The sequence below is a fragment of the Delphinus delphis genome, chromosome 9, assembly GCF_949987515.2.
Source record: "Delphinus delphis chromosome 9, mDelDel1.2, whole genome shotgun sequence".
Classification (NCBI taxonomy): Eukaryota; Metazoa; Chordata; class Mammalia; order Artiodactyla; family Delphinidae; genus Delphinus; species Delphinus delphis.
Genome location: NC_082691.1, coordinates 95323231 through 95351216, shown reverse-complemented (window position 1 = coordinate 95351216; position 27986 = coordinate 95323231). Strand labels below are relative to the sequence as shown.

The 27986-nt window shown below is 48.5% G+C and overlaps 1 protein-coding gene across 1 annotated transcript; it reads left to right on the top strand.

Moving 5' to 3' along the window:
- Positions 1–214: 214 nt before the first annotated feature.
- Positions 215–26688, top strand: TRPV5 (transient receptor potential cation channel subfamily V member 5). The gene is made up of 15 exons (XM_060020034.1): positions 215–342; positions 2329–2426; positions 2567–2689; positions 3160–3297; positions 3586–3684; positions 3835–4010; positions 4395–4541; positions 6437–6649; positions 18114–18200; positions 18312–18388; positions 18637–18802; positions 19006–19072; positions 20789–21057; positions 25508–25614; positions 26388–26688. Exons 1-15 carry the CDS (start codon positions 215–217, stop codon positions 26686–26688), a joined length of 2196 nt encoding a protein of 731 aa, XP_059876017.1.
- Positions 26689–27986: the final 1298 nt, after the last annotated feature.

Sequence of the window (27986 nt, the reverse complement as noted above, 5' to 3'; positions counted from 1 at the left end):
GTAAAGCCTCTCTCTCTCCCGGCAGGGCCCCCAGTCCCCTCAGTGCACGTGCACACGTCCCCACAGCCCACAGCGCACACAGGGCACCCTGGAGATACCCCCACTCTCCATCCCAGCCCCTGCCTGCTCGCCCCCACTCCAGCTGCTGCTGAGTCCTAGACCCGCTCCCTTGAACGACATCCCCGTAACTTGCCGGTGCCCGAAAGGAGAAAACATGGGGCCCCCTCCACCCAAGGCCAGGGGACTCTGGATCCAACTCCAGAAACTTCTGACCTCCTGGCTGGCGGGACAGCAAGACTGGGACCAGTATCTGGACGAGGCCTACATGCTGCAACAGAAGAGGTAGGCTGCCCCTCCTCTCCCTGAGCCTCAAACCCTCTGCCCACTTGGGTCTGTCTCCCCGCCAGGGCACTCCAGAGTTCAGTGCCAGGCACCGGGATGGGCCCAGCGCACCTGTCACCAAAGCCCGGCTCCTCTGTCAGTGCCAGCGGGGTGTGTGGCACTGGGCCACAGGCAAGAGGGGGTGGAATGATGCCAGGGCTCTCGCCTGGTGGAGAAGGGGAGCGGGGGACCTAGAGGGACCAGGCAGGAGAAACCAGGAGGTAGGCAGGTGGGTGCGGACTGGTGGGGAGCAGGCTGCTGGGGAAGCGCCGAGATCCTGTGGGTTTTAGGACACTTGTTGGTTGAAGAGAGAGTGCGGAATTACTGCTAACGGGAAGGAGAGGTGATGACATGCGAACAGGGGAGGAGAGCTCTGGTCTGTGTAACACCTGGAGCTGGCCAGCTACCGGGGAAACCCAGGTGACACTGGGGAGGCCCAGAGGGGACTCATAGAGTCCATCCATCTTTTACTGAGTCTCCTGGGTGCAGGGCTGTGCTAGGTCCCGTGGAGACAGATCGAATAAGGCCTGGGCCTGTTCCTAGAGCAGTTCCGGCAGGACTGGTGCCCCGAGGGCCAGAGCATTTCATGGCCAGCCCTGAGGTCCAGATTCTGGATGACCAGCCGGGGCAGGGACCCATCTTGAAGGCAGGCCTCTGCCACGGGGTGTTCGGGGGACTCGTCTCTCGTCGGAGAGTCACTGTTAGCAGATCTGGGGGCAGCCAGGGCTGGACTCACGGGCAGTGGCTTCTCCAGGCCAGAGGCCTGAGCACCAAGGCTGTGAGCAGAGCTCTCAGCACAGGGGTGGACTCTGCAGTCCTGGCCCTGGTCGCTCTGAGCTGGACGCGCTCACACAGAGGGTCTAGGTGAGATGGTGGAGGGAGCTGGCCCTCACTCTGCCGGATCCCCCTGGAGAGCGCTTCCCCGAGGGGCAGAGCTGAGCTCTACCTTGAAATCAAAACTTCTCCTTCCAATAAAAACCTTCTTTCCCCTGGCTCCTGGGACCATTGGAAGAGAGGAACTGGGGGCTGGGGGACATCACAGGAACCACCGGTCAGTCTGTTTTCCTGCCCTTCACCTCTCCCCGCCCGACCCTCTACCTACCATCCTGTGTTCACCTTCAGAGCCAACACGTACTGGCCCAGCAGGAATCACCTTCAGCTTTATCTCTTGTTTGGCTCACCCAGGTGGGGGAGAAACAGAGATTAACCGACAGAGGTACCGCAGGATGGATATCTCCACAGGCTCCTCCCACCCACCCCGAGATGCACATGCTCAGAGAAGCTCACAGCTGCGCCCTTCCTCGGTTACAAGCAGCCTGTTTAGATGCTTGAGTCTAAGGGTAACCGTAGGAGGGATAGATCCTTCAGAGCCCACCTCAAAACTCTCCCTCCCCGCAGCAGGAGTGTGCATCCAAACAGCCCCCAGGAGAGTCAGAGCTTCGGCAGCTCCCAAGCCTCCTAGCTCTAAGAGCTGGCCTGTCTCTCAGCCCCCTTCTGGTCTCTCAAGCTCCCCTTGGCTAAAGAGAGCTGCTCCAGCAGGCCTGGGAGCAGGGATGAAATCGGGCAGAAATTCCCTTTCCCCCACCTGCTCTAGATCCCCAAGTTCCCAAAACGTTTACTCAGCTTAGACGGACTTGGCCAGGCCCACCAGGACCACTCCTTCCGTGGCCCGAGCCCTCCTCCCTCAGGCATGCCACCCCTCTTTCAGCTGAGCCACGAGGCCCCCCACGTGGGAAGAAGTGGCACGATGTGACCACACGGGGACCCTGAGACAGGCTCTTGCCCCAGGCTGACCCTCAGCTAGAGTCCAGGAAGCAACGCTGCAATGGGTCACTGCACACGTTGTGGGACCCGTGTCTGTCCTAGGCACACACTGTCTCTGTTCCTCTCTGCCCTTGACCTCTCTGCCATTCTGTCTCTTCCTGACTCTTGTTCTTCCTCTCCCAGGATTCGAGAGTCTCCTCTGCTTCGGGCAGCCAAGGACAACGACCTGTGTGTCTTGAGGGAACTTCTGCTGGACCGAACCTGTGACTTTCGGCAACGAGGTGGGATGAGAGTTTGATGTGATGGCGATGGGGCAGAAGCCCCTGCCCCACCCCTACCCAGGGCTCTGAGGGCTCCTGCAAAGGGGCCTTGGAGCGTGTCTCTGGGAAGTGTTTGATGCTCGTGTTTCCCTCCACTCTAGGAGCCCTGGGGGAGACGGCGCTGCACGTGGCGGCCCTCTATGACAACCTAGAGGCCGCCATGGTGCTGATGGAGGCCGCCCCGGAGCTGGTCAAGGAGCCCACCATCTGTGAGCCGTTTGTAGGTGAGGAGCCCGAATGGGTTTTCAAGGTGGACACAGGTAGGAGAAAGTCTGAAGTCATCTCTTAAAATGAGCCTCAGAGAGTAGGTCGGGGAAGGAGTGATGGAGGTTCAGGAAGGTCTCCCTTGAGTTGGAAGGAAGGCAAAGGTCCTGGTCTTGGCTTTGGGTATCCGTGACCTTCTTGAGCCATTTATTATTTCCCTTCCTCTCCTTTCATGTTCCCTGAAGGACAGAACTCTCTTTCTTTCATAGCAGCACAGTGATTACCTTTATTTGCCACCCCCAGTAGTCGAGGTGGGGACAGCTAAGTGAACTGCTGGAGGGATGACTTGCTCTCAGTCTCACACCACTCTGCTGAGTCGCGGGCAGAAATCCATGCAAGGATCTGTCGGGGATCTCCTGTAAGCCAGGTGGATGCTGTGTCTCTGAGAGAACCGGGAACAGACCCCGTGACTGAGGGCTCTCTTGTCCAGGTCAGACGGCACTGCACATAGCCGTCATGAACCAGAACGTGAACTTGGTGAAAGCCCTGCTCGCCCACGGGGCCAGCGTCTCTGCAAGGGCGGTAGGCTCAGCCTTCTGCCTCAGTCCCCACAACCTCCTCTACTTTGGTGAGAGCCAGGGCCAGGGCTGGGAGGGTGGGGAGGGGGCCAAGAGCAAAGGGAGGGCAGGCTGCGGGGGCTCCATGCCGGGGAAAGCTGGGAGGGGTCCGCCCTCCTCAGGCTGAAGGCCAGAGCCAGCCCCCCGACGCAGGGCCCCCTGCACCGTCCCCGCCTCTGGTTCTGCTGACAAGCGTCCCCAGGCCCAGAGCTGAGACGTGGGGAGGGAGAGGCAGTCCCCTGGAGAGACTGCCCATCCCAGCCTGCACCCTCAAGCCACGGGGCCCTCTGCACCCCCAGGGGAGCACCCTTTGTCCTTTGCGGCCTGCATGGGCAGCGAGGAGACCGTGAGGCTGCTCATTGAGCACGGCGCTGACATCCGGGCCCAGGACTCCCTGGGTGAGAGCCGGGCTGGAGGGGGAGCTGGGTTGCAGAGGAGGGGCCGGGACAGCCCTCAGGTCCACCGGGCGCGGGTTGGGGGTGGGGGTCATGGGGAGCATCAGGGACTCTAGTCCCGGTGGCCACGTGACAGCCCGTGTCCTCCCCCAGGAAACACAGTGTTGCACATCCTCGTCCTGCAACCCAGCAAAACCTTTGCCTGCCAGATGTACAGCCTGCTGCTGTCCTACGACGGGCGCGGGGACCACCTGCAGTCCCTGGACCTCGTGCCCAATCACCAGGGCCTCACCCCCTTCAAGCTGGCTGGAGTGGAGGGCAACACCACGGTGAGGGACCCGCCCCCAATCCCCCCGTGTCCTTCTCATGACCCTTTTTCCAAAACTCTCCAGAAGGGTGGTGGTCCCTCACCTCCCAGCACCGTCATAAAATCCTCGGCCTCAGAAGTTCCTGACTCAGGAGGATTCGAGAATCTTACTTGAGAGGATCTGCTGCGGGAACCCAGAGTTCTCCTCCCCTCGCCTGTTCTCTTCTTTCAGATCTTCCTAGGGTTTGTGGGAAGGAAAGGGAGCCCAAAAATTAAAAGGTTCATGTCAACAGAGCCTTGTCAGTTCTCACCTGTCCATCAGTCCCAAGGAGTAAGCGACCATGCTGTTGCCCTCGACGTGCTCCTTATACGCTGACCCCCCCACCTCACCCCTCTGTCCACACAGATGTTCCAGCACCTGATGCAGAAGCGGAAGCACATCCAGTGGATGTGCGGGCCGCTGACCTCCACCCTCTACGACCTCACGGAGATCGACTCCTGGGGAGAGGACGTGTCATTTCTAGAGCTTGTGGTCTCCTCCAAGAAGCGAGAGGTATGGAGCTGTCGGGTGTCGGTGCAGAGCCTGTCCGTTTGCTGAGATCCTGGGCTCCAGACACTTCCCTGCCCTGTAATAGATGGAGATGAGGACGGACTCCTGGGACCTTTGGGGGGAAATGCCAATCGACACCCCTTTCCTAACTCCACTCTCCCTCTGCTTAGCTCTGGTTCCTTCCACTTACCTTTCTCATACTAACGTCGCATATGAGGAACTCTCCAAATGGAAATTGCTTCCTATCATTCATTCATTCATTCATCCTTTCGGCATATTGAGCTTCTTGCTGTGTCCCAGCCACTGTACCAGGAATTAAGAATACAGAAATAAATAAAACACAGTTCCTTTCAATCACCTTTGTCAGTTGCCCATCCCCGTCCTCAGTCATTGTAATAGGGTACCACATAGAGCATCATAAGGGTCTGTACTATGCACAGTGGCAGCAGAACGGAGGTTGGTTTATCTTGGCTTGGACAGACCAGAGAAGATGTCACAGAGGATGTGCTTGAGCTGGGGCTTCATGGAGGAGTTGGGAATCACCAGGAAGATGGAGAAAAAGAGAGCTTTCCAGAGAGGGAAAAACACGTAGGTCATGCAGACAGTACTGGATTGAGTGACAGGAGGGAAAGGAAAGTCTGTTGAGGACTCATGTGGGGGAGAAAATCGTTTGTGTTTTCTGGAACCTCCACGATGGTGGCAAAATGTAGTTCCCCTTGTGTATCTGCCGCCTGACAGCTTCCTAGGAACCCTTCTAGAGCCCAACTCAGGGGATCACTGGTACTACTGAGCAGAGGAAAAGGTGAGTGGCTGGTTGGTATGAACTTCCTCAGGGCAGGATTTCTTAGGAATTGGAACCCCAGTCCGTCTGGTGGGTTGTGTCACCACAAATCCTCGGTCTCTGATTCCAGCTGGTTCTCAATGTTCTGCTACAGGTTTTATTCTTGTCTTGGTCAGCTATTCTATTCCCTCAAAATTCCTTTCTAGCCCCTTCTGTATCCCTCACTGCCTTCACCTTCAATTCTATGAGGAGACCCAGATTCGTTCATTATGATGCAAATAGAGGCTCTCTGGCTGGAGCTTCTTCAGCTTCCTGCCTTGTCCTGCCCAACAGATCTGGAAACTGCCCACTGTCTCTCTCCTTCCCTCTAGGCTCCATGGAAAAGGTATTCTTCCTGCTAGTGAATACTCCCGCCAGCTACGCTCTGACTTTGCCTTCTCCTACTTTCTCAGATGTGTCGCGCTGTCCATCATCCTCTCTCAGAGCATCTGTAACATCTCACTGCCTACTTACGTCCGAGCACTAGCCCACCTGGCTGAGATTATGGCCACTCCCCACTCTTTGTGTCCTCTCTTGCTCCTCTCGGGTCCACAATACTTGTAGAGCAAATCTGACTGCCTCCTTGCTTGAACCTTGCAATTGCTTTCCGTTGCATTCAGAAAACAAAGTCCAGCTCCTTACTTTGGCATTCACGAGGTACCGTGATCTGGCCCTTAGCTGCTTCACCCGTGATAACCCCTGCCCACCCCTCCAACAGGTTCTGCCTTGTCCCCAGCCACACCTCATCCGTCAATGTCTTCTCGCACCTTCCTGCCTTGGCACCTGCCGCTCCTTTATGGAATGGCCTTGCCTGACTGTCCCTTCACTCAACCATTTACGGCTCATCCTTCAGAGCCTCTGTGGTGCTCTAGGTCCTGGTGTTTACTTCTGTCATGGTTTATCTCCAGCGCTACCATGAGGCCTAGCATACAGTAGAAGCTGACTGGTTGTCCGTAAAAGAAATGACAGACGAACTGAATGCGTGGTCATGACCCTGCCCATCTGGGACCCAGTGGGAAACCCAGCGCTGCGTCTCGCTACGGTGGTCACCCCCAACTGCACTCTTCTTCCATGGCAGGCTCGCCAGATCCTGGAACAGACCCCAGTGAAACAGCTGGTGAGCTTCAAGTGGAGGAAGTATGGGCGGCCATACTTCTGCATCGTGGGGGCCCTGTACGTGCTCTATATGATCTGTTTCACCATGTGTTGCATCCATCGCCCTCTCAAGCCCTGTAGTGGCAACCGCACAAACTCCCGAGACATCACCATCCTCCAGCAGAGGCTGCTCCAGGTGACTCTTCTCAAGAGGGGATGAAGGGAGCTGGTAGCGTGGGGTGATGGCGCTGGAAACCAGGAAAGATACCACTCACCTGGCTGTGACGGGGGCAGGTTCCTGATCACCCAGGCAGAAATGAGGAGGGAGAGAAGGGGACCAGAGTGGGGGCTCGATGAGTCAGAGTGGGCTTGTCCAGGGAGCGATGGCTTTCTTGTGAACTTTGAAAGAATGCTTGGGACTAAAAGCGTCATACTTTTGTAAAATGCCTTGTCCTTTACAAAGAGGACCAGACGTTTGTAAATGTGACCTTCAGCAGAAACCGTGCTGTTGTAAAGGGAAGAAAACTGTGCTCCAGGTCCATGTCTGAGTCTGTTTCTGGTCTGTTAGGGCAACACAGGCATCTTTCTGGCCTGCATTCTCTTCTGACCACCGTCAGTAGGAGCACACTGGCAACGATGTTATCAGCTGTCTGGCCACCTGTCAGGTGTGCTGCAGAAGGATGCCTGGACTGGGTAGCAGGTGGAAGTACATAGTCTCTAAGGTCCCCTCTGCTCTTGTGGGCTTGCCATTCTGTGGGTCACCCTCAGAGACCTGGGGTGAGGATGACTGAGTAGAGGTGTGGAGTAGATGTCAGGCTCTGCTGTTGGAGAGCAAACCCCTTGGCATGACAGAAAGAGCGGACTCTTGTGCATACTTCTGGGCATATACATTCAGCACTGGGTTCGTTTAACAGGTAACCGAAATTCTTGTCCTAGTGACTGAAAATAGCTGAAAGAGAGTGAAGGCATGTGGGCAGAAAGCAAAAGACAGAGGAGGAAGAATTTTGCCAGGCGAGTAAGAGCTTGATGAGTGGAGACTTATGCCCAATGCAGGATGGGCCAGCCACCGGTATAGCTCAACCTGGACTTGGAAGAGGGGTAGTGTGGGATAGTTAAGGAGCAAAGAACCTGAGTCAAGTTAGACCAAAGAGAGTGGATGCACAGAGAGAGAACAGGGCGAAGAGCCTCACTGAATCCTCCAGTAGGTCGAGACACTCCATGCTTCTGCAATTTCCTCTCGGTAGGTATACAGGGTGCTGTCGTACCCAGAGCCTCTGTCTCTCACAAAGCAGGGTTCGCTGCCTGGAGAAGACAGGCCTGAGTCGGGCGGGGCTGCCTTGTTAGAGGCGGGCAGAGGCGTGCTCAGGGGAGGTTGTGTTCCATGCATCTCAAACTAGACGTGAAGGTTGTCCCTGGTGTGGAGACCACACAACAGGAAATAAGGACATTTAGGAGGTGGCCAGCTGAGACAGGCGAGTGACTAGCAACGGAGGGGATGGGTAAACATGGGGGTGGCTGGACTTTTCCAGCCTTCTTGGTTCTATTTCCTCAGATGCATTCTTTTCCACCCTTCCTTTGTTTCAAACTTACTTGGGGGATTTTCTGGATCTAGAATGTAGATAGCCTTCTAGCCTAAGGGCTGGGTGACGCTGAGCAACTGATTACCACCGAGTCTTCTTCCTGTGTGTCTCTTTCTCTTTGGGGCAGGACTAATTATGTACAGACCTGTTCCTTTGACCCAGATAGTCTAAATTATTATTAGGACATCCCTCCCCTTGCCTCAGGACTAGGTGAAGCATAATTACAGCTAAGTGCACGAACTTTCCTTCTGTTTGCTCTCCTGTTCCTTCCTTGTCCCCTTTGGCATTTTTACCCTTTTGCCTTCCACTTCGATTAAAGCCACTTTGGCCCAAAGAGAAGACTCCTGACTTTCAAATATTCTTTTCTTGCTGGGGGAGTGGACTTAAGAATGCTGCCCTAAGAGGTTTGAATAGCAAAGAACATCAGTGAAGGTCTGTGTCTTTTGACGTTACCCCTTGAGCCTTGGTCCTGAGTTGATGGAACCCCTGAGCTTCTCTTATTCAGTCGGAAGTCAGTCGGGATGAGATCGGGGGCTCCCAAACACATCACCGCGACTTGAAAGATTCTGCTTTCGTGACGTACCACGTTTGTTAAATAATGGGAAATTCTTTTTTTCTACATTTTTATTACTTGAAAGTCTTAGAAAAATGAAAATGTACCAGTCCAGGGTCTTGGCTTGATGAATGCAATTGTCGCCACATTAATTAGCCCATGAAGCTTTTTCTTAGTTAAATGAATACTTTTATATCCCATTATATTAATAAATCTGGACATATGGAACTCTCGGTCACTGTAGGATTTCCTCTTTGGGTCTCGTGGGATCTAGAAAAGTCGCCGGGCTCCATGAGAGTAGCCCAGAACACCATCTCAAGACAGTTGAAATGAAAGAAAATACTCCTTTATTTATATGAGGTGGCACGAGGTACACGAAAGCAGACATACATGAGGGTAAAGTCAGTTTGTCTCTGTGCAGTTTGGAGATAATCTCAGCGTCTTCATTCTAAGATGCCTCATTGTTCAGCCATGAGAGTGGTGCTTTTCAGGGTTTCCCAAGAACTGTATAATTACTTAGAGTTCATTTTCTGTCTCCATTCAGTGTCTGCTCGGTTTAGGCAGGACACCGTGCACTGTGGTCCTGGCTCTCTTAGGTTTCCAGGTGAGCAGAAAGTTCAAAGTCTGGGATTAAGCAGCGTAGGTTTGAGTCCTAACTCTGAAACCAAATAGCTGTGTGACCTTGGGCAGATCCTATCTCTTGCTAGATCAGTAGTTTTTAACCAAGGCTACACATTAGAAACATGGGAGGCTGGTAAAAGTACGGGTTGCTAAGCTGCCCCACACCTGACAGATTAGAAAGACTGAAGCTGAGGTCCAGGCAATGGTACTTTGAAGAAATTCTTTGAGTGATTCTCATTCTTAGCTCGGACTGAGAGCTTCTACTCAGCTTTCCAGTGTGAAGTCGATCCCTCTGAGCATTTAGAGCCCTGATTTGCTGTTCAGCAAGAGGGCGTTGATCTCCCATCATCAGATTTCCTTTTGTGTCTTGAAGATTTCCTTTATCTCTCCGCTGCCCTTTTCCCAAAATCGCTTTGCTAATTCATTCACTACACAAGTAATCACCAAGAGCCTAGTGGGGCCTGAACACGCTGTGGGTGTTGGAAATTCAACCTGGTCTGAGCAAAACGCAAGTAACCTCTGCCCTTTTGGAGCTTACAGACTGGTTGACATTAATTAAATGAATAGATAATTGCAACCTGTGATGGTTACAATGCACATGCTTTTTTCCTATGATGAGAAAACAGACAGGGTGCTGAGAGAGCTCATAACAGGGGCCTGGGCACTCTGGGAGGTCAGAGAAGGCTCCCCTGAGGAAGGTAACTGAGCTGAGATGTGGGTATGAATTAAAGGTGGAAAGTGAGTTCTAGGCAGAGAGGATGCATATACAAAGGCCCTGAGGCAGGAAGACCCTTGCCAGTGTCTAGGAACTGACGGAAGATTGGCTAGGGTAGAGGGAGCTGGGGCAGGGGCCTCCAGATGAGACGGTCCTGGCAGATCTTTCCCCAAACTTTCCCAAATCATACAGGACCTTGCAGGCCCTACTGAGGATTTTACTCTTTACCCTAAAGGTAGTGAAAGGCTCAGAAAGATTTTAAACAGGGGAGATGCTTGATAACACTTTTGTTTCAGAAGAATGTCTCTGTAGGGTGGAAGACAGGTTTGAGGGGGCCAGGGAAGATGTGGGGAGACCAGTTAAGAGACTATTACAGTTCAGCAAGCAAAGATAATGGTAGATTGGGCTCAGGATGTGATGGGGGGACGGAGAGAAGGGGTTGGCATCAGGGGACTTAACAAAGGTAAGATCGTCACTACTGCACAGTGGATGGGATGTAGCTAGGGAGAGGACGTGGCAGGAGTGACTCATGGGTTCCATTTATTTTAAATCCTCCTCTACCTGTCACGGTCAGTGGGTTTGCTTTTTCTACACATCACAATTCCTCATACGCTCTCGACAGTCCAAGGCACTACAGCTATTTGAAAACCCAGTTGATCTCCAACTCTCTACTGCTTTACTCAGGGGTCCTAAGCAACTCACTCTGGAACAAGCACGGCAAAGTAAAGACAAGACAGAGGTGAGGAGAAGCAGGGAGCCTGGTAGATAAAAATAACATCTACTGGGTGTTCGTTTTGCACACTTGATGTGCACTTCCCAGTGCCTCTGAGATCTTATTAAAATGCAGATTCTAAGAATAAGGCTGGCGTGGGCCCTGAGATTCTGCATTTCTGACTCACGGCTGGGTGATGCTGACATTGTGATTCTGTGGACCACATTTCAGATGACAAAGCATTACACCATTTGATCCTCATAGATACCTTAGTAAGTAAATACAATTATTATTACCATTTTAAAGATGGGGACTCTGAGGTCAAGAGAGGTTTAGTACTTCGGTAAAGACACTCAGCTAGTAAGGGCAGCGCTGAGGTAGGGGTTCTGGTCTGCGTAACCTCAGAACCTTTAATACGAAGCCAGGCATTTCTCCCTCCAGAGCGATGTGCTCAGTTCCAGGCTTCTTCTTTGGAGGATTCACTGCACGAGGAACTCATGTCTCCAGGCTTTGAGAGCTAGCCAGGGCCTGGCACACTCACCTGTACCTGGGCACACCTGATAGTTCCCTGCCAAGATAAGGAATGCTGACGAGCAGGGGTGGGGATCCGGATCTGGGATTGTCTCCAACCTCTAGCTCCTGAGCTACTGTCTGGGCTCTAGTTCTGACACTAGGCCACGGTTTTGATGTGATTAACTTTTTGGTGGTTAGGGTGCGTCCTTCTTCTGTGGGAATGGGTAAAGACTCCTCAGGAACGAGCAGACCTTTCCCAAGTTCATCTTCCTGAGACAACACAGGGGCTAGGACATGGAATAAGCCCTTGGAAAGTAGACTTAGATGGAAACCAGGAGGTCTTGCTCTCTTTTGGGCCCAGTGGTTCTCAAGTGGGGGTATGTAGCCAGAAGCATTTACATCTAAAAAAGGAGATGCTGGGTCCCTGCTCCAAACGAATTGAATTAGAGTCCTCAGGGTTGGCATGGACACCTGTGTTGTAACAAAGCTTCCAGCTGATTCTGATGGGTGGCCTGGTTAGGAGCCCCTGCACGGTTTAGAGGATGAGAGTAACTCTTCATGAGGAACCAGCAGGTCTCTTTCTGGGAGCTTAATTCCTCTGTAAGAATCTTGGGGAAAAAAGAGGGTCCAGGATGGGGTTTGACAATTGTTTCCGGTGCGTTCCCCCTTCCTCGTGGTTACACTTGCTTCCCACCCTTCCCCACAGTGGTACCCAGGCTCAGCTAGGCCCACCCCTCTCTGGACATTTCCTTCAAGACAGTTGGTAAGTGAAAACACTCTCTTTTGGCCAATTCTCAGCAAAGTAGGACCTGTCATCCTCCGCAGGGGATCTGGCTGTGGACAGCTCTTAAAATCCTGAGCCATGTAAAGAGGTAAAGGATTCCAGTCATTGTTGAATGACATTTATTTATTTTTTTTTGCGGTACTCGGGCCTCTCACTGTTGTGGCCTCTCCCGTTGCGGAGCACAGGCTCCTGACGCGCAGGCTCAGCGGCCACGGCTCACGGGCCCAGCCGCTCTGCGGCATCTTCCCAGACCGGGGCACGAACCGGCGTCCCCTGCATCGGCAGGCAGACTCTCAACCACTGCGCCACCAGGGAAGCCCTGACATTTATTTTTTAAAGGGGCTGAGGGGAGTATTTTCTCAATGCATTATTAGCTGAGCCTGCTTAGGCAACCTTGAGCTAGGAATCTGGAAATTCCAGACAAGCCCACTTCATTGTCATCCTTTCCGCCATTTGCCTCCTGGCTCCCACCTCCTGATTCCCTTTTACCTCCCTTCTGCAACTCTTAGATCATGCTCAGCGTGCACCTGTCTGTTCACCTGCTCCCTCGTCTCCTTCCTTCTTTCCTTTCTTATGAATGCAGCATCTGCTCTGTGTGCATTGTGGACAAAAAAAGAAGTTAGAGGTCCCTGCTCTCAGGAAGCTCTAAGATTCCTGGTGAGACATGGAATGTCCAGACGACTGCAGTGTGCCGGGGAAGGGCTGTAACCAGAGACCGGCACCGTGATCCTGCAGGGGAGACACCTGACCTGGCCTTGGAGGGGCAGGAAAGGAGACCCAGGAGGAATGCTGTGACCTGGGTCTTGGGGTTGAGGGTGAACCAGAAAAGTGTGGTGGAGGCAGGCATTCTAAGAAAAGGTCACGGTCCACACGAAGACCTGACTTAACAACAATAATTCAACGTGGCCAGAGCTCACACAGAGCACGGGGACCTAGGGCAGGAGCCAGACCAGCAAGGGTTCTGTACGTCATGCCCAGTAGTCTGAGTCTTATTTTTTATTCTTATCTCACAATGCACACTTCTAAGTAAAAGAACACATGTGCAACCAGCAAGGGTTCTGTACATCACGCTTGGTAGTCTGAGTCTTATCTTTTATTCCTATCTCACTATGAGCACTTCGGAGTAAAAGAATACACGCCCCTGATTTAAAAATCAAAGGGCAGGGCAGGTATAATGAGTATCAAGAGTGCGCTGGCTCGCCGGCCTCACCCGTGCCTTGCTTCCTCAAGGCAACCAGTGTTTACATCTTTTAAGTTCTCCACCCCTGTTGTCACCTCTGCACTGCTGAATAATGCACTTCTATCTCTATTCATTAATTACATTTAGACATCAGCTATCGAATTTCTACTCTGATAAGGATTTAGAGAATACCCATCACTCCCATCTCCCCCTCATGTTTATTCCAAAGACATGGTGGAACTAGGAAAGGCATTAAACAGAGAAGCCATGGGGTGATATTTGCATTTGAGAAAGGTTAGTCCAAAAGCAAGGTGAGGGGGGATTGGATGCAGGGCGCTATGAGTTTGCATTAAGGCAGTGGTGCGATGGATTGAGGGCCAGGGCAGCATTTGAAAGAACTGGGAGGCTAAATGAACGGGACCTTGAAAATGAGTGTCTCTGTTCATTCACTTTGTTAAATATACCCTTGATCACGAAACCTTTTCATAAGAACCACAAATCTAGAAAGCTGCAGATCAGTCTCTCCCTGTAGACGGGAAATCTTGAATACAATCCCCAAAGAATAAACTTCTAAAAAATTCAAAGAAAAACTCATTACCGCTTTGAGTTTAGGGTTTAATTCTAGAGGGGCAAGGGTGGTTGATGAAGAGGGCATTCTTATTATCAGTTCAACAGACATTAGAAAGTCATTTGTTAAAATTCAATACCCCTGTCCATTTTAATTTTATTAATTTTATTTTTTTACTATTTTATTTATTTATTTGGCTGCATTGGGTCTTTGTTTCTGTGCACGGGCTTTCTCTAGTTGCGGCGAGCGGGGGCTACTCTTTGTTGCGGTGCATGGGCTTCTCATCACCGTGGCTTCTCGTTGCAGAGCACGGGCTCTAGGCGTGCGGGCTTCCGTAGTTGTAGCACTCTGGTTCAGTAGTTGTGGCTCGCAGGCTTTAGAGTGCAGGCTCAGTAGTTGTGGCGCATGGGCTTAGTTGCTCTGCGGCATGTGGGATCTTCCCGGACCAGGGCTCGAACCCATGTCCCCTGCATTGGCAGGCGGATTCTTAACCACTGCACCACCAGGGAAGCCTGCCCCTGTCCATTTTTAAAACACTAAACTCTTTCTCAACTTTGAAAAGAGTATCTATTCCAAATGAGAGCCAACCTTACATATGAGTGTGAACCGCTAGAATTCCCCTTGAAATCAAAGAAAAGAAAAATGTTTTAAAAGCCCACTACTATCATTATTTTTTCAGCTTTAATGAGGTGTAATTGACAAAAGAAATTGTAAGATGTTTAAAGCGTTCATCGCAGTGATTTGATACACGTATAAATTGTGGAGGGATTCCTATCTAGTTAATTAACACATCCATCACCTCACATATATACCTTTTTTGTTTTTGGTGAGAATAAGTTCTGCTCTCTTAGCAAATTTCAATTGTATAATACCGTGTAATTAACTATAGTCACCTTGTTTTACCATTAGCTCCTCAGACCTTAGTCGTCTTATAGGTGAAATTTTGTACCCTTTTACCAATCTCTCCTTATTTTGTCCATACCCCCGTGCCCTGGCAACCACTTTTCTACCCTCTTTTTCTAGAGTTTGCCTTTTTTTTTTTTGTTTTGATTCCACATGGAAGTGATACCATGAGGTATTTGTCTTAATCTGTTGGGCTTATTTCACTTAGCATAATGCCCTCAAGCTCCATCCGTATTGTTCCAAATGACAGGATTTCCTCTTTTCTCATGGCTGAATAATATTCCGTTTTATATATATGTGTGTGTATATATATGTATATCACATCTTCTTTATCCATAATCCATTGACGAACACTTAGGTTGTTCCCATATCTTTGCTACTGTGACTAATGTTACAACTTACATGGGAATGCAGGTGTCTCTTCCAGATTCTGTTTTCATTTCCTTTGGCTGTATACCCAGAAGTGGAATTGCTGGATCATGTGGTAGTCCCATTTTTAATTTTTTGCGGAACCTCTATTCTGTTTTCTGTAGTGGGTGCACCAATTTACATTCCCACCAGTAGTGTACAGTGATTCCTTTTTCTCTACATCCTTGCCAACACTTGTTATTTCTTGTCTTTTTGATTATAGCCATCCTAATAGGTCTGAGATGATATCTCACTGTGGTTTTGATTTGCGTTTCCCTGATGATTAGTGACATTAAGTACCTTTTCCGTACCTGTCAGCCATTTGTATGTCTTCTTTGGAAAAATGTCTATATTCAGGTCCTCTGCCCATTTTTGAATCGGATTGTTTGGGGGTTTTTGCTGCTGAATTGTATGAACTACCATTATTTTCACTGCAACTTTTGCACATGTATATTACCTTTTGTTTTCCAGAGAGCAATTAAAAAAAAATAAAACCATACTAAAGGGTCTGTGTCTTGGAGAGCAGCAAGGAAGGGGGCTCGCAAGAGACTGTGGCGCTCGGCATTTTGCTTTTAAATAGAGGACCTTTGGGGACAGAGTGGCAGAGGCAGCTAGCTACTTTAGGGCAGTCAGATCCCAGGTGGAGCAGAGGCAAAAACCTGGGGTCTCTGGACACCTCTGTTACTCACTGGTGAACTTGAGCAGGGCAACTCCTACTCGCAAAGGAACACGTTGAACAAACAAAGGGGTGCTGGTGAGGGGCAGCCCCAGAAGGAGATTACGGTAACCAAAACTGTCCCCAATATTCTCCATTAGGATTTTGCCTTTTCGTCTCCTGAGGGAGAAAGCTGATGCCACTCTCTCGCTTTCCTCTAGGGGGCACTGTGGTTCCCACAACTCTCCTGGCCAACTAGTGCAGTCCTTTTCTTCTTAGTTGAAACAAGGAAAAAGGTTGGTAGCAGTTTTCCAGACGTATGCAACCAAGGTCCAAAGCTTTTTTAAAGTTTAAAAATTTTGTACAGACACATATATGGCACAGATGCCGTTATTTTATTTCTATATTTAATGTTATTTTGTTCCTATAGTTAATGAACTTATTATTTATACTACTACCTGATTCTCAAAAGGAGTTGGCCTGTTTTACAATGAAAGACGATGCTCTAGGAACATTAAGATCACCAGACCCATGATCTGAATTTTAGGATGGAGGAGAGGGGATGCAAAGATAGTTGTTTGAGCTGGGGATAAAAAAAAAAGAGAGAGAGAGAGAGAGAACACTGAGCTTCCTTGGAAGCAAGGCAAAAGGGAAACGTCCCACTATATGATAAAATAAAATGTGCCACTTTCTCAAGAGAGATAAACGTCAGAGAAGTTTACAGAACATCAGTTCTTTAAACAACAACAACAAAGGAATTGATATCTAGTCACAGGTTGTTAGATCATATTGTTTACTAGATACGTAGTCACCCACTCCTTTTCTGGTCTTCCCTGGTCCCATATGATCTACCTGAAACATTTCCACCACCTGTTGGTAAGTCTGGTCCTGTTCTTCCCTAAAGACTATATCCTTGGCTTCTTCTGAGCTGACACACACCCTCTGAGAGGCCACAGGATGCTTCGTGGGTGCCTTCTTTATACCATAGATCACCTCCCGCTACATAGCATCTCTTCCTGTTTCAAAAGCTATGCCTCTCACTGGACCAGGGTGTACACTGCTGAAGTAGCCTGCAGAAGGATGCCGAGCGGTTCCAGTTTATCGGCAGGACAGAGATGATCAGCATTTCTCATGCTTAATGAGGGATCACGTCCTTCCCAGCTTAGATCATCCTCAGGGACTCTCAACTCCTGTCTTCGGTGCACAATTCAGAGATGTGACCGTGGAGAATAGAGTTCCCAAAAGTCTAAGGGGTACTCGAATGGGTTGAAATTGTTTGTATAGTTTCACGTGAGAATTACGTATATATGAGCGCAGTTTTCTGGAAAGAGGATCTGTGGTCTTTATGATATTCTCAGATGGGCTCATAACTTCAAAAAAGTTAAGGAGCATTATTGTAGAATTCTATTGCTGTTTCTGGGTAATATTGCAAGCCTTTTCCTGTGAAGTAACATGTGCAGAGGAGGGTGGTTTTTATTCCATCTTGACCTTAGGACTGTACCTTCTACTCCTACTGTCCCGGATAAGGCAGGGCCCTTCCTCAGAACTGAAATCCATATATTGTCTTTAACCCTTTGCTATATTGCCCAATCATAATAAGACTACAATGAATATATCTATGGCACTCTGTGGTTTATAAAATACATCCAAATACATCTCATTTGGTCTTCACGATAACCCTGGGAGGTAAGCATTATAGTTTCCCTTTTACAGATGAGAAACCCCAAGCTCAGGGAGTTTAGTGACTGATTCAAGGTTTCACTGGAGCTAACAGGTGCTGGGTCCATACGGGAACCTGAATTCTGTGATGTGTTTATATTCTACTTGCTGGCAACCGCAACGAGATTGGAAAAGCTGGCCTTTCAGCATAGCTGAAATCAGCCCAAACCACTAATACCTCTTCCTGTTGGTTTAGCCTTCTTAACTTGATGCTGTGAAATGTGACCTCAGCCCCTCAGTACACACATCATCATAAATAACTGCTCACAACATACATATAAGAGGTGACTTCCTAGGCGGTTCCTCAAGTTGTTAGCATATGGAACATATGCATATGAAGCCTTGGTTACTTAATGCCCTGGTCACAGACTGAGCCACAATGGCAGGGCGGGTGTTGATGGTGTTGGTAAGGGGAGCTTTTCTTCACCTTGGGTAGAGTTGAGCTGCGTTAGACCACTTACTCAAAAGGACTTGACTCTCAGACCATCGGAAAGCACTTCTTTTTTTTTTTTTTTTTTTTTTTTTTTTTTTTGCGGTACGCGGGCCTCTCACTTTGTGGCCTCTCCCGTTGCGGAGGGACGCGCAGGCTCAGCGGCCACGGCTCACGGGCCCAGCCGCTCCGCGGCATGTGGGAGCTTCCTGGACCGTGGCACGAACCCGTGTCCCCTGAATCGGCAGACGGACCCTCAACCACTGCGCCGCCAGGGCAGCCCCAGAAAGCACTTCTTATCCTGAATTTCTCACCACAGGAGGCCTATGTGACTCAGCAGGATAAAATCCGGCTGGCGGGGGAGCTGATGACGGTCTTCGGGGCTGTGATCATCCTGTTCCTAGAGGTGAGGTGCAGCTGTGCTCAGGCGGAGGCCACCCACCTGAGGCCTCAGACTGAACTAAAGTCTATATCGATCATTGTTTTGTTTTGTTTTGTTTTCCTGGCCTTTTCCCAGATCCCGGATATCTTCAGGGTTGGTTTCTCTCGCTATTTTGGACAGACTGTCCTCGGGGGGCCGTTCCATGTCATCACGTGAGTGTCCTTCCTTCCAGCCCCCTGCCTTCCCTTGCCAGAAATGTCCCAGGTCTCCCAGTCCCTCTCTGGGACCCTCACTTCCAGGGATTTTTCTCTAGTGGGCTTGTGTGTGTGATGGTGTATGTGTTTAGGTATGAAGACTGAGCCTGAGTGTTTGGGTCCCATGTAAGTCAGTGCCATGCTGAAGGGGACCTAGCGTATTTCCAGCCCTCCTCTCACTTCCCCCCTCTCTGCTCTCCCCCCAGCATCACCTATGCCTCGCTGGTGCTGGTGACCATGGTGATGCGGCTTTCCAACACCAACGGGGAGGTGGTGCCTATGTCGTTCGCCCTGGTGCTGGGCTGGTGCAGTGTTATGTACTTTGCTCGAGGATTCCAGATGCTGGGTCCCTTCACCATCATGATCCAGAAGGTCAGTGCTTTCCCCAGAGTTTCCTCTGGCTTCAGACATTGGACGTTTCCCAGACAGAGGGAGGGAGTGGGAGCAAAAAGGAAAATGCTGCTCGGAGTGGACGTGGTGGAACTCCGGTGACTTCCAGTCTATCAGCAGTAGCTGCAGAGAGGCAGGTGGAGAAAGGATCCCTCCACCCTCCCTCCCCTCTCTGTTTTCTGTAGATGATTTTCGGAGACCTGTTGCGTTTCTGCTGGCTGATGGCTGTGGTTATTGTGGGATTTGCCTCAGGTAAGAGCATCACTCTCTCCTCCATCAGATCATCGGATTCAGTTCTCCAGAAAGTTCTCTCTTACTCTTGCTCTCAGTTATTTCTCCTTTGCAATCCCTTTTTCTTTTTTCCCCCTGGTGGAAGGTGAATCAAAAAACACACTTGCACTCTTTGGATCTGGGTCACTCAGGTTGGCCTAGAGAGCAGACTCATGGGCTCTGAATTTCTGGGCCAGTAGCATTCATGTTGACTAACTGCCCTGCAAGATCTTTAAAGGAGAGATAGAAAAAGGGCTTTGGAGAGAGAAGAATATTAAACAAGAAAGACTGGCCAGTCGTGAAAGGTGCCGTAGGCAAAAAGTCTGGTATTTAACTCTACTATGTTTACACTTCAGAAGAAGAAACGAAAAGCATTCACTAACACGTACGGTGCCCTTTTTTCCCCTATGTGTGGTCAGAGTTGAAAGAAAAGAAAGGAATTTGAAAAAGGAGGTACAGAAAAAGGGTTTGGAGATTGTGAAGAATGAGAAAGGAAAGCAGAAGAGCTGTGAAGAGAGGCTGGGAGAAGAATGCCCAGTGGGGACCCAGTCACGGACCAAGACACAGGGGGAGGGTGCCAGAGAGAGGAGGAGAGGAAACATCCAGAACAGAGCAGACGGAGCAGAGGGAGGGAGAGCACAAACGAATGAGTGGAAGACAGTTCTTAGGGAAAGGAAGGAAGAGGAAGGAAGAACAGAAGGCAGCAAGGCTCACCCAGTCCTCCATGTCTGCAGCTGAACCTCCAGAAGGCAGGTGGATGCACCTGAGGACACGTGAAGACCTACAACCCTAAGGACAATGACTTTCAGTACAGAGGACGCCATGCCTGTCCTAGGCATTCCCCTGCTTCATGGGGGTTCCCACGAAACAGTACACTGAAAAACTACACCAAGATCTGAACTCTGAGAGGGTCAAACTTTGATAGGCTCCCTGTTTGGAGGGTTCCTCATGCACCCTTCCTCCCCACCCTCTACTCCACCTGCAGCTACACTTATGCACAATGAGCAACTATAACAGAGTCGTTTTCTGTAGATCTCCTAAACCATCTCTTCTTCGTTGTTGCAAAGCCATGCTTTGTCATAGACCCTAGTTCTGCTCTTGGGGTCACCTTATTTATAGTTCCATTCCCCACACAGAGATGGGTCTTTTAGAGGTTCTGACGCTGTAGTGAGTTTCCAGGATGCCCAGTGCCATCCAGTAGGCTACACACTGAGCAGGGAAAACTTTTTTATGATGGTCCAAGCTCACCCAGGGAATCTCAGAGTAATGGGTGGTTATCTAGAGGATACTGAGATTGTTTTTAAAGGTGCTTTTCTTTTAGCCCTTTCATGTGCTCAGTTCTTTAAAATTGTTGGAGACTCCATGCATTCTTGTAACAACTTGCCTTTTAAATATTTGGTTCTAAAATGTAAAACCCAGTTAGGTGACATATACTATACTGATAGATCGATCAAGAGATAGATATTTGCTAAATTCTGAGTATTACTGGTATGATAAACTTGGTCATAGGACATCTGAGGGTTAGCCAGGTCCACAGGGAAAATGGGACTTATATGTGTAATTCTACATTTATGTGCCTGTGTGCATATATGTGCTTGTGTGTAAATGTATGGAGATATATACTGGAGGTAGAATGAATGCTGACCAGGCCCGTGCTTATTATGATAACTCTCCATGCCCTCTTTGTGGGCGGAGCAGCGTTCTTTATCATTTTCCAGACAGAGGACCCATCCAACCTGGGGCAATTCTATGACTATCCCATGGCGCTGTTCAGCACCTTTGAGCTTTTCCTCACCATCATCGACGGGCCTGCCAACTACGACGTGAACTTGCCCTACATGTTCAGCATCATCTACTTTGCCTTTGCCATCATCGCCACACTGCTCATGCTCAACCTGTTCGTTGCCATGATGGGCGACACACACTGGCGGGTGGCCCATGAACAGGACGAGCTCTGGAGGGCCCAGGTGAGTTCATTAGGGTTAGTCTTTTTTTTTTTTTTTTAATTTTATTGGAGTATAGTTGATTTACGATGTTGTATCAGCTTCAGGTGTACAGCATATCGAATCAGTTATACTTGTATATCCACTCTTTTTTAGATTCTTTTCCCATATAGGCCATTACAGAGTATCGAGTAGAGTTCCCTGTGCTATACAGTAGGTCCTTATTAGTTATCTATTTTATATATAGTAGTGTATTTATGTCAATCCCATACTTACAATTTATCCCTCCCCCCCCTTGTCCCCTGGTAACCATAAGTTTGTTTTCTACATCTGTAACTCTATTTCTGTTTTGTAGATAAGTTCATTTGTACCCTTTTTTTAGATTCCACATATAAGTGATATCATATGATATTTGTCTTTCTGTGTCTGACTTACTTCACTCAGTATGACAATCTCTAGGTCCATCCATGTTGCTGCAAATGCCATTATTTTGTTCTTTTTATGGCTGAGTAATATTCCATTGTATATATGTACCACATCTTCTTTATCCATTCCTCTGTTGATGGACATTGAGGTTGCTTCCATGGCCTGGCTATTGTTATCGGTGTTAGTCTTTCTAAGGGGCAGGGGATGGAGAGAAAACTCAAAGTGGAATATGCCACGGTAGATGACTCTTAGGAGAGTCACGGAACAACCCCGTGGGGCTGTCACCTCAACAGAGGTACTTTTGGATAGATGGAGGGGACTTTTAACCAAAAGTCTTTTTCTATCTAAAAGAGTGTAGGATGGTAGGATAGGGTCAGGATCAACACCCAAGAGCACAGACGAAGGGTAGATGCAGGAGCCAACCTTGAATCCAGTGGGAACTAGAAACTGTTTTGTTCTTATATGTTCTAGTTTTTAACTTGGACCTTATCTTCTGTTTGCTTCTATAACTGTTTCTCCATAATCTTTTCCTTATATCATCATAGGCTCATAAACTCTTAGAGTTGGAAGTGCCTTTAGTGGTCCCCTAGTTGAGCTCCTACCCAACATATACTCTTTTATTGGTCAGAGGATCATTCAGTGTCTTCTTTAATGCCGATGAGAATCTTATTATCATGTGGATTTGGGTAGAGGTTGGAAGGAGAGAGCTTTTTTATATTTCAAAAGTTTTTGTTATTAGAAAATTCCATATTGCATTGAGCTGAAACCTATCTTTCTGTAATTCCACTCTTTGGCCCAAGTTTTTTCTTCTTGTATAATGCAGAATACACTCTCCCATAGGAGCACCATTCAGATATTTGAAGACAGTCATCATGTATGCCCTCAGACTTTCCATTCATTAGCAGTAATTTTTTAGAGCCTGTTTTGTGTTGGAAAATGTCTAGGATCTGGGGACGCAGGCATGATGATGTAGTCTGTGCCCTCATGGAGCTCACCATCTGGCTGGGCAGACAAACATTAAATGAATGACTTCACAGAAAACTGTACAATTAGAATAGCAAACGTGTCATAGAGACGTGAAGATGCTAAAAACAGGAGGCAACAGAGGAGTTTGACTGGAAAGTTAGGAAATGCTTTCCTGATGGAGTGACATTTAAGATGAGCCCCTAAACATGGGTAATAATTAGTCAATTAAGAAGAATGAGGGGAAGGGATGGAGGTTAGGATTTGCATCCATTGGGACTCTTGGCTACGGGGACAGAAAACCAAACTCAAATAGACTTAAAAAAAATTGGACAGTGGGAAGAGGGTGTGTTGAGCCTCATAACTGGAAAGTTTAAGGAATTACATCAGCTTTAGACATGGCTGGCCAGAGTCTGGATCTCCATTTTATACTTCAGCTTCTGTTCTCTCTTTTGTCCTCTTTTAAGTCAGTCTCTTGCATCATGTTGGTGAGAGAGCTTAGAGAAGCTCTAAACTTACAAAGGAATGAGCAGGTGCACTGTGTTCCAAATTCCAAGGGCCCATTCTTATTGTATTCTGTGTGCCTACAGATAAAAGCTGTATCTGTAGCTTTTAAAAGAGCATCTTCTCCCCCTGCCGCCCGAACCCATCTCATTGCAACAAGTTTGATCATAGGCGCAGGTGGTGGTGGTGGTGGTGGTGGTGGAGTTTGGGGGAGAACAGACTAATTAACCAGGGCTGTGTGAAGTCCAGTCTACTCTAACTGATGGACTCAGAGTAGAGAAGGAGTGATTCTCTAAATGAAAACTGGGTTCTCTTACCAGAAGGTGGCGGGGGGTGCTGAATGATGGCACAAGAAGAACAATAAATATCCTTTTCAAGATAAAGAAAAAGCGCTGTGCAGGGAAAGGGAATAGAATGATTGAAAATCCTGAGGTTGGGGACTTGCCTGGTGGCACAGTGGTTAGGAATCGTCCTGCCAATGCAGGGGACGCGGGTTCGAGCCCTGGTCCGAGAAGATCCCACATGCCGCGGAGCAACTAAGCCCGTGCGCCACAACTACTGAGCCTGTGCTTTAGAGCCCGCGAGCCACAACTACTGAGCCCGCGTGCCCAGAGCCCGTGCTCCACAACAAGAGAAGCCACCGCAATGAGAAGCCCACGCACCGCAACAAAGGGTAGCCCCCGCTCGCCGCAACTAGAGAAAGCCCGCGCGCAGCAACGAAGACCCAATGCAGCCAAAAATAAATAAATTAATTAAATAAATTCCTATATTAAAAATAAAGAAGTCATATCTTTAAAAAAGAAAAGAAAAGAGAAAATCCTGAGGTTGGAGGGAACTCAGCGCAGCTAAGAAACAGAGAGAAGGCCAAGAGAAGTGTGGAGTACCGAGAAAGATGGGGCGGAAGAAGACAAAGTGGAGAATTGAGCTGCTTTAAGGATTCCTAGTTCTTTCAATTAATCAAGTTTCCTGAGCCCAGTCCATCCTGACTGACCCTCTGTTCAGACCTCCTATATCCTGGGCCTTTCAAAGCTAGAATGGTCCTGATATGATTGGAGGAATGCAGCATGAAGAGGGGTCATGCCTGTCCTTGCTTTGGACACTATACTATAAATAGCACCTAAAATGGCGGCAGGTCTTTTGGAAAATATGCAATGGGTTCTTACTAGGCTTATGGTCAACTAGAACCCCCGCATCTTTGTTACATGACTGACTTAGCTAAGTTCCTTTATCGTTTTTCCTGTACTTAACACAGACATTTTAGTCTTTTTTAAAAAAATTTTTATTGGAGTATAGTTGATTTACAATGTTGTCAGCTTCAGATGTACAGCAAAGTGAATCAGCTATACATATACATATATCCGTCCTTTTTCTTTTTAGATTCTTTTCCCATATAGGCCATTCCAGAGCATTGAGTAGAGTTCCCTGTGCTATACGGCAGGTTCTTATTAGTCATCTATTTTTATACACAGTAGTGTGTATATGTCAATCCCAATCTCCCTCCCTGCCTTATCCGCTTATCCCCACAAGTTTGTTTTCTACATCCATGACTCTACTTCTGTTATGTAAATAAGTTCATTTGTACCCCTTTTTTTAGATTCCACTTATGAGCGATATCATGTGATATTTGTCTTTCTCTGTCTGACTTACTTCACTCAGTATGACAATCTCTTGGTCCATCCATGTTGCTGCAAATGGCGTTATTTTGTTCTTTTTTATGCCTGAGTAATATTCCATTGTATATATGTACCACATCTTCTTTATCCATTCCTCTGTTGACGGGCATTTAGGTTGCTTCCATGTCCTGGCTTTTGTAAATAGTGCTGCAATGAACATCGGGGTGCATGTGTCTTTTCGAATGATACTTTAGTCTTATACATAAATGTAGGACCTTACATTTGATTTACTTAAATTTCATGTTAGTGGTCTTTGACCAGCATTCCAGTCTGGTGAGATCATTTTTATATTGCTTTGTCATCTTGTATATTACGTATCCCTCCCAGTTTTGTGTCTCAGACATATTTGATAAGCTTGTCTTCTATGTTTCACCTAGGTAATTAATGAGGGCTGGGCAAAGGACAGAACATGTGACATGCCACTAGAATTTTCCCTGCCCAGTTTGGAGTCATTCACGTACCCTTTTCCTTCTTAGCATGTGGGTATTTATTGAATTTGCTGCAAATTCCCTGAACATCAGCAGCAGCATTTCATCCCCAAGATCATAGAGATTCTGTTTAATCATATTATTTAAATCAAGATAATTGGTTTATGGCTTTCATATGAAAAAGGAAATGAGATTAGTTTGGAGTGACTGATTTTCCAAGAATCTGAATAGTAAAGCAGGGGTCACTGTTTTATTCAAAGCACTCATAAAATATCCTCTGCTTTGATAGCGGGTGATGAGTAAGGCAGGTAGCGTGATACCTCCCACAGGCTAGGGGATGGGTAGGTGGCTGTCACCTCCACTGATCTCTGGTGTCCTCATCCCACAGGTTCCTTTTGGTTCCCTCTGTCAGTAGCCTCAGGGTTCTCTGAAGCTCATGGCTCTTTCTGAGTTCTTCCTCTATCTCTTGGTTCCTCCTAGGTCGTGGCCACCACGATGATGCTGGAGAGGAAGATGCCTCGCACCCTGTGGCCTCGCTCCGGCATCTGTGGGTACAAGTACGGGCTGGGGGACCGCTGGTTCCTGCGGTGAGTGACAATGTAGACGTGTGAACTGTCAACCAGTGTGAGGCCGTGGGAACAAGGGTGACCGGTTCCACATTTATGACCCTCCTCTCCATTCTTGAGATCCCAAATTGGACCCAAAGGAGGTGTCATCACTCCGTAAAGCGAGACTGCGTTAGCCTGTTTGGGGGAGGCGGGTGGAGCTGAAGTGGAGGGGTGCAAAGAATGCTGGGAGCTGATGCCAGGCTATGAGTACATAAGGGCAGTAATGTGAATGGCTAAGAATATGAGTCCGTGCTCGAATGTGGGCATGGGTTACCCAACTTGGTCTAGTCTTGCTTCCACCTGACGCCCACTTCTAGTACCTTCTTGAAGCTTCCAGTCTAGCCTTGAAACTAACCTGCTCCTTCGTACTCTACCTTCATCTCCTGACCTGGCTCTCCTCTCTCATTTATTTCCTGAATGGCATCTTCTCATCCTGACGACACGCTTATCTTTTAATTGGCTCTTTCTCTTTCATACTCACCCACATTCCCCCCACCATCACATGCCCGCACAAGCCCTACTACCCTCCAGATCCTGAATGCACAGCCTTTCGGGTCTCTCTCCTAGTTATCCTCCATCTCCCTCTGCTTCCCTTCATTTGATCCTAGAGGGTCTTCTGGCTTCAACGCTGCTAACTTCCTCCCCCTTTCCTCTCACTCCTGTTTCCCGGCTGTGCCCCGCTCACTTCTGCTTCTCCCCATGGCCCATCTCTCCCCAGCTCAGCTGAGTCCTCTCCCCTTTCCCCTCCTCAGAGTGGAGACCAACCAAGACCAGAATGCTTTGCGAGTACGTCGCTATGTGGAAGCCTTCAAGGGCTCAGACAAGGAGGAAGAACATGAGCATCTTTCTGAGAAACAGTCCTCTGTGGTTGAAAGTGGGATTCTCGCCAGGGCCTCCCTGGCCCTCCCGACTCCCTCCCTGTCCCGGACCACATCTCGAAACAGCAGCAGTCACCGAGGCTGGGAGATCATTCGTCGCAACACCCTGGGACACTTGAATCTGGGACTGGACCTTGGGGAGGGGGATGGAGAGGAAAGTGTCTATCACATATGATTAGGACCCCTGTTACTCTCCTCCCGACTCCAGGTAGGCCTGGGGTGGGGGGCGGGCAGAGAGAGAGACACTGCCTATGCAAGCATCTGACTGACCTTCATGCCCATTAATCCTGGGAGGGTGGACAGAATAATTCTTAAAGGCCATCCATGCCTTGCCCTTCACATCAGCATCTAGGGATGAGCAAAGGGCCCCACATATCTTCTGTCTTCCTGGAAGTCCCACATCTTGGGAAAAGGGGGTATCTTTTCAAGCAGAGTTAGACTTGGCAACTGAAGACATGAGGTAGGGGCGCTAGGCCAATGACTGGGTCATCTTCCTTTCCACCCCATGAGGGCCTAGATTGTAAGCTGTGAATCCTCCCTGGTTCCACAGGGCTTCATGTGGGAAGAGCCAGGCATGGCATTGAGGCTGTAGCCTCTCGCCTCTTCTCGTACCCCGTAGGACTCTCTCCCCACCTACCAACCAAACCCCAACGAGAAAACTGCAAGAAAAAAGGCTCTTTATCCTTCCTTTATTTTAAAAAAATGCACTGTGATATACATAACATAAAATTTCCTATTTTAACTATTTTTAGGTGTACCATTCAGTGGCACTAAGTACATCCACATTGTTGGGCAACCATCACCACTGTTCATCCAGGGAGTTTTTTAAACTGAAACTCTTGTACCCATTAAACATTAACACCCCATTATCCCCTCCCCATGGTGCCTGAGAACCAATATTCTACTTTCTGTCTATGAAGTTAACTACTCTAGTTACCTTGTATATAAGTGGAATCCTCCAATATTCGTCCTACTGTACCTGGCTTATTTGATGTAGCATAATGTTTTCAAGGTTCATCCATGCTGTAGCGTGAGTCAGAATTTCATTCCTTTTAAAGGTCAAATAACATTTCATTGTATGTATATTCCATGTTGTGTTTGTCCATTCATCCACTGATGGACGATTGGGTTGCTTCCACCTTTGGCTGTTGTAATGCTGCTATGAACATTGGTATACAATTATCTGTTCAAGTTCCTGCTTTCAGTTTCTTTGGGTATATGACTAGAAGCAGATGGCTAGATCTTATGGCAAGTCTACGTTTAATTTTTTTGAGGAGCTGCCATACTGTTTCCCACAGCAGTTGTACTGTTGTATGTTTCCTCAGGCAAGGCACAGGGTTCCGGTTTCTCCACATCTTCACCAACACGTTACTTTCTGTTTCTTTGATAATAACCATCCTTTTGGTTAGGAAGTGGTATCGCATTGTGGTTTTAATTTGCATTTCCCTGGCGACTAACAACATTGAACATCTT

Excerpts from the sequence above, each read along its gene's own strand:
- TRPV5 (XM_060020034.1), top strand. The coding sequence starts at position 215 with ATGGGGCCCCCTCCACCCAAGGCCAGGGGACTCTGGATCCAACTCCAG. Across the intron at positions 4,011-4,394 it reads GAGTGGAGGGCAACACCACG|ATGTTCCAGCACCTGATGCA; the intron begins GTGAGGGACCCG and ends CTGTCCACACAG. Across the intron at positions 18,201-18,311 it reads TGATCATCCTGTTCCTAGAG|ATCCCGGATATCTTCAGGGT; the intron begins GTGAGGTGCAGC and ends GCCTTTTCCCAG.